The sequence below is a fragment of the Abramis brama genome (genome assembly GCF_963993115.1).
Source record: "Abramis brama genome assembly, chromosome: 10".
NCBI lineage: Eukaryota > Metazoa > Chordata > Actinopteri > Cypriniformes > Leuciscidae > Abramis > Abramis brama.
In genome coordinates this window covers 2458094-2465000 of record NC_139972.1, presented here as the reverse complement: position 1 = coordinate 2465000, position 6907 = coordinate 2458094, and the positions used below count along the sequence as shown (strand labels likewise).

General features: G+C 38.4%; 1 protein-coding gene across 1 annotated transcript in view; it reads left to right on the top strand.

The window, feature by feature from the left end:
- Positions 1 to 5896, top strand: part of stard10 (StAR related lipid transfer domain containing 10) — a 17014-nt gene extending 11118 nt beyond the window's left edge. The window contains exons 3-6 of the mRNA XM_084125418.1: positions 1919 to 2022; positions 2908 to 3025; positions 3127 to 3179; positions 5255 to 5896. Coding sequence (XP_083981544.1) covers positions 1919 to 2022; positions 2908 to 3025; positions 3127 to 3179; positions 5255 to 5482 — 503 coding nt within the window. The 3' untranslated portion in view covers positions 5483 to 5896. The remainder of the gene's footprint in view (positions 1 to 1918; positions 2023 to 2907; positions 3026 to 3126; positions 3180 to 5254) is intronic.
- The last annotated feature ends 1011 nt before the right edge of the window (positions 5897 to 6907 follow it).

Sequence of the window (6907 nt, the reverse complement as noted above, 5' to 3'; positions counted from 1 at the left end):
TTGCCTGTGGCTAAGCCACGCCCCCTCCACTCACTCGGACAAACAGTCAACATTCGGTAACAGGCGCTGTGGCAGCTGTCACAGTAGGAGACGTTTCACAGGAGGCAATTGATGATTTTTTGGAGACAGAAAGATTATATATCATCTCGAAGTCACCAAAAGGGCCTTAACTATACATTGGAGGGTTATATTAATAATTGTATTGTTGAGAAGGTCGATAAGCTTCAGTTCCAGACAAAGATTTACAGTTCACAGTGTAAACGTTATAGTTTGGTGCTATTTCGCTTCAAACGCTCGCTTTATACGCGCGTCCTATTCGCTTTGGATTCAAAATGTTCAAGCGTCGAACTAGACGCGATACGTGCAAATTTGAAGCTCTATTCGCGTTTGGTGTGAGCTCAGAATAATGAACAGGCTGCGATGTCAAGATTGCTGGAATGTGTGTGTGTGTGTGTGTGTCAGAGAGAGAGAGAGGCACAGGCGCGATCGAACAGTGGAAACATAAAAACATACTCCATTTTGTTCATACAGGACATCATTAAAACTGCAAAGTGTTTAGCCTACTTATATTTGTGTAAAACACAACATTGTGCTTTTGTCAAACTGTAACCTACAACTGTCACCCAACCAAAATCACACACACACACGCTGTTTAAAAGCCAAAATGACAAGAAAAAACATAAAAACGAATGAAAACTGACTAACTGCAATGCATTTCAATGGACGTGGAAGGAGAGAATGTCCGAGTGTATTGGGTTAGCTGTGCGCACTGTGATTGGCTCATCGCGTTTGGGGGCGTGGCTTAGCCATAGGTCAATTAGCATACATGCGCAGGGAAAAATAAATGTAGAAATGTGGAAATACAGAAATAAATAAATGTAGAAATGTAGAAATAAATAAATGTAGAAATAAATACTTAAATATATATATAAATAAATAAATAAATAAATAAATATATATACATAAATAAATAAATAAATGTATAAATACATAAATAAATGCATATAGAAATAAATAAATAAATAAATAAATACATGTAAAAATACAGAAATAGCCATTTATATTACCAAAATGTATTTATTTTCACTATTATTTCTGTATTTATTTATTTCTACTTTTATTTATTTATTTATTTATTTATTTTTCGTTCTGTCATTTTTAGTCCTTCATAGAGATTGAGAGTGAGTGTGTATATGTGTGTGAGAGAGAGAGTGAGTTTGTGTGTGTGTGAGAGAGTGTGTGAGAGTGTGTGTGTATGTGTGAGTGAGAGAGTGTGTGTGTGTGAGATTGAGAGTGAATGTGTATGTGAGGGAGAGAGTGAGTGTGTGTGAGAGAGTGTGTGTGTATATGAGTGAGTGAGTGAGTGTGTGTGTGTGAGATTGAGAGTGAATGTGTATGTGTATGTGAGGGAGAGAGTGAGTGTGTGTGTGAGAGAGTGTGTGTGTATATGAGTGAGTGAGTGTGTGTGTGTGAGATTGAGAGTGAATGTGTTTGTGTGAGATTGAGAGTGAGTGAGTGTGTGTGTGAGTGAGTGAGTGAGTGAGTGAGAGTGTGAGTGTACTCAAGCTTGTTTCCACCACAGGATAAAAATAATAAAAATAAAATGGCTAATTGCGAATCTAACTTTTATTCAGATTTTTTTGTAGAATTGCAATTCCGGCTTTTTTCTCACAATTCTGAGTTTCTTGCAATTACGACATTATTTTCGCAAATTATAGCCCTATATCCAGACTTTTTTTCATAGAATTGCGAGAAATTGTGAGTTTCTTATATTTGGACTTTTTTTGTAGAATTGCAATTGACTTTTTTGTACACGCAGTACTTCATCAGTCTTTACATATCTGAATATGCTAATTACTGTGTGTGTGACTGCTGGTTTTCTGAGTCGTCGCTCATGCTAAGCGCTAACTCTTCTCAGGGAAGTGTCCGAAGCCGCTGAAGAACCGTGATGTCATCACTCTGCGCTCGTGGCTGCCGATGGGCAACGATTACATCATCATGAACTACTCCGTCAAACACGCTGTGAGTGAAAACACACGAGGAGTGTGTGTGAAACCACACATGATGAATGTTCTGTTCATAGAGTTGATGTAAGCCGCATGTCATGTGACCATTAGCCGTCATCAGAGAACCGTAAACATGCAAATTGAAATTATTAAATTAATATTAGTTTAAGGGGATTCAAGAGAATGTTAGAGCTGAAACTTAATGAATCACTGTGTTGTTGTGTTGGTTATTGAATGTGCAGCAGTGACGTGTGTGAGTGTGTGTTCAGTGTTTGTGTGTTTAGTTGACGATCAGGACAGTAATGATTGTGCTAACGACCTTCTGATCTTTACTAATGATGTGATCATGTGCAGCATCTCACTCTGATCATGTACAGGTGTGTGTGTGTGTGTGTGGTCATAAAGTTGTTGTTGGAGTCACATGATCACTGGTCTGCTGCTGATCACACACAGAGAGAGAGAGAGAGAGAGAGAGAGTGTTTAATTCAACATATTATCTCTCTCTCTCACACATGCACATTGTGTAGTGACCTTTATAATAAATATCATTAACATCATCATCATATTATTCATATTAGTAGTAGCATTAGTTATGAACGTTATAACCATGAAATTGATTGGTCACATCTATTTTTCGAGAGAGAGAGAGAGAGAGGGAGAGAGAGGAAGAGAGAGAGAGAGGGGGAGAGAGAGGGAGAGAGAGAGAGAGAGAGCGAGAGAGAGAGGCTTGTTTTTATCTGCTGTTCTTATTCTCTCACACACTCTAAAACACAATCAATCAAACACACACACAGAGGCCAGAGTGCCATTTTGATCATCATGGGCTAGTGTTCCTGTGACCATAGTGACGCTGTAATGAATCTCATTGGCTATTGATTGATTGTGTGTGTGTGTGTTTCAGAAATATCCTCCTAAGAAGGATCTGGTGCGAGCCGTTTCTATTCAGACGGGATACTTGATCCAGCGCACCGGCCCCACCAGCTGCACACTGACATACCTGGCACAGGTGGACCCGAGAGGTACACACACACTCACACACACTCATACACACACTCACACACACACTCACAGGTGTTTAAGATCGACCACAGATGTTAGATTTATTCTCTTTCTCTCTCAGGTTCTCTTCCCAAGTGGGTTGTTAACAAGTCTTCCCAGTTCCTAGCACCCAAAGTGAGTAAAGTTTCCTTCACACACACTCGTTCATTCTTACACTCGTTCATTCTTACACTCGTTGCTCCTGCTATCCGACGGTTATTTGCTCTGTAGCTCTTCCATTTGTTCTTCATTTCTAACAGAATTAACCCTGAAACTCCACATAATGACATACACGAGTGAGTGTGTGTGTGTGTGTGTGTGTGTGTGTGTTGAAGTAGGTCAACAGTTTCTCAGGAAACATTAGTGAGTGAACAGATGAGTGATTGGTCGATAAATAGGGAGACACAGGGACAAAAGAACTTGTAAAATATTAAACGCGCGTCAGCATGAACACACAATCATTTCTACATCATTTAAATCACCAACGGAAGATTCTAATAGAGCTCTAGGGTTCTTGACTCCGTTTACGCCAAAAAGGTTCTAAATAAGCAGAAACATCTTAAATAATTACATAATACTTTAATGTTTAATGGCTTATTTATTTTTCTTCTAGTGATAAAGTCTGTTTACAAGCTGCTTTATTCATTAAAATTAGAAATGAATTAAAACAATAACTTAAAACTAAATGCATAAAATGATGGGATGATGGAACCACTAAAGGTTCTATATGTGAAGCTTCTGTCTCTTTAAGATCCCATATAGAACCTCCTAGTGTTTGATGCAGGAAATACAACTTCTGTTAAAGTTTCACTATATTAATGATTTTAAAAAGGAAAGTTTATTTCTATAGCACATTTCATACACTGGCAATTCAAAGTGCTTTTGAATACAGACTGAAGAAGTGAACTGGCGACGTTACTAACATTTCTCAGACAAACTGGATCAGAGAGACAAAGAGCTGCAGTGTGTCTGTGTGATTGAATTAGTGTGTGTGTGTGTGTGTGTGTGTGGAAGGTCATTCATCCGCACCTTTAAAGATTATGAGGGGTGTTCCTCAGGGGTCCGTTCTGGGGCCTTTACTTTTTATCATTTATATTAAATATTTTGATCTCAGTATTAGTGATGTCAATTTTCAGTTTTATGCCGATGACACCGTGATTTATTGTAGTGCGCCCGAATTACACCAAGCTGTGTCTTTTCTACAGTGAGCTTATGATGTTGCCCAACCTGACTTTGAACGAGACCTAAACTAAAGTAATGTTATTTTCACGATCAAAGAAACAAGTGGCAAATCAACTATCACTTCAAACCTCACAGGGAACTATAATAGAGGTAGTGACAGAATATAAATATCTCGGTTTTATATTTGATGATTCCTTATCTTTTAAATTCCATGTTAATCATTTAAGGACTAAATTTAAAAAAGTTTGGGTTATATTAAAGAAATAAATCCTGTTTTTCATTTGAGGCAAAAAGAGGACTAGTTGCGGCCACTTTTACGCCAGTCATTGATTATGGGGATATTTTGTATAATATAAAACTACTTTTAAGCTCTTTGGATACGTTGTATCATTGTGTACATAAGTTTATACTAAATTGTAAATATAATCCTCATCACTACGATCTGCACAACAGAGGTGGTTGGTCGTCATTATCAATACGCAGATGTAAACTTTGATACTTATTTATAAATCAGTTTAGGATCTATTGCCTCCATATCTTTGCTCTCTAACCCAACACAAACCTGTTGGAGTTTATTCTTAGTTCCACTCGCCCGAACTGAATTTGGAAAACAAGCTTTTCGTTATGCGGCAAGTTTTTACAAAATGACCTGAAATTGCAGACCCTGGTGTCAATGAATATTTTTAGATCTTTGCTTAGTGAGCTGTTAAAGATGATATGGTTTAATGTTATGGTGATTTCTCTCTGTTTTTTTTTATTTAATTTAATTTTTCTTGCTCATCTTGGCCAGGTAACTTCTGTAAAAGAGATGTTTAATCTCAGAAAGTTTTATCTGGTTAAATAACGGGCTGATAAAATAAATAAAAATAAATTTTATTGATTTTAATCTCTTTTTTTTTAATAAAATGTTTATAATTTACTTTAGAATATATTTTCTGTAATCAATGTATATGAATCAATTTTTCATTGTTTGCTAATTTATTTTCGACTCGTATTGTAACCTCATCTTGTGTTTGTGTGTGTGTCAGGCGATGAAGCGCATCAGTAAAGCGTGTGTTCGGTATCCGGAGTGGAAGCAGAAACACAGTCCGGGCTTCAAGCCGTGGCTTTTCCCGGAGCAGAACCGGCTGTCCAGCATCCCACTGTCCGAGCTCTGCATCCAACATGCAGAATCCCTGGAGAACATCGACGAGAGCTCACTCAGAGAGAGCAAAGACGAGCGCGCCGAACACAGCGACGAGGAGGGACACAACTGACACACACACACACACACACACACACACACCTGTGAGCGATTCTGAGGTCGATTCCGTCAGATCAGCACATCTGAGTGAGTGAGTGAGTGAGTGAGTCAGTGAGTGAGTGACTCAGTGAGTGAGTGAGTGAGTGAGTGAGTGAGTGAGTGAGTGAGTCAGTGAGTGAGTGAGTGAGTGAGTGAGTCAGTGAGTGATTTTGATTTAGATTTAATTCAGTTACGCAGATGTAAATGAAATTGAATTATGAAGTGATTTCCGGCTGTTTCCCGCTTGACGGATCGACCTCTAACCTTAAGCACGCATGCAGACACAACACTGGAACCGCTGAGTTGATCTGTTGTACGACACTAGAGTTCAATCAATCAATGAATGTAGTAACCAAGAATTAAAAACGAATTACTGCCTGTTTTTGGAGCCCTGTCTTGTGTCTTCTGTTTATCACAACAAAAACTTGTGTTTGTACGAGATGCTGAGTCGACAAGGTGTTAGCAATACGTTTGAATCAATTCACTATAAAGTGCATTTTTGAGTCAAATCAAGTCACATTTATATAGCGCTTTTTACAATACAGATTGCATCAAAGCAGCTTCACAGTGATAACATGGAAATAATACAACAAAGTTTGTTTCTAGAAGAAAATTGCGTCATCGTCCACCTTAAGGCAGATCAATAATAATGTTGAATATTAAATGTCCCCAACTAAGCAAGCCAAAAGCCAAGCCAACAGTGGCAAGGAACCAAAACTCCATCAAGGTGACAGAATGGAGAGAGAAAAAAAACCTTGGGAGAACCCAGACTCAGAGAGCGAAAACGAGGAGAAAATGTGACAAATTGGTTTTGTTTAGTTCTGGCCTTGCATATCAGAATGACCCCCTTTTTATATAAACTATTCAGATAAAGTGTGTGTGACTGTGTGCGTCTACTTACAAAATGTATTTTTTACACTGTGTAAAACAGTCTATAATATGTGCTTATTTAGATATAGAAGAGTAATGAATGTAAGACAGACAGATAAAAACACCTGTCACTTTAGAAATAGACACTGACCTACATCTATACTGACACATGTCAGTTTGTGTGTGTGATTGAGAGAGTGAGTGTGTGTGAGAGTGAAACTCTTAGTTCTTCATTGTCAGCATCATCAAATCTGTCGTCTTTCACACTGATAATGACTCTGACACATGATGGACAGAATGAGGGATTGAGAGTGTCGTGAGGCAGGTGAGAAGTGGATCTGTTTGCAGGGGGTTTATTAAACAAATGACCATAAACAAACCAATAACAAAAGAACACGGAATCACAGTAGCAGGAAACCGGGATGCACACCGTCTTGGAGACCTACCTTCCTGCAAAGTTCAGTTCCAACATTGATCAAACACAATCCAGCTAATGAACCGTCGGGATAGAGAGAGCTGGGACCGTCGG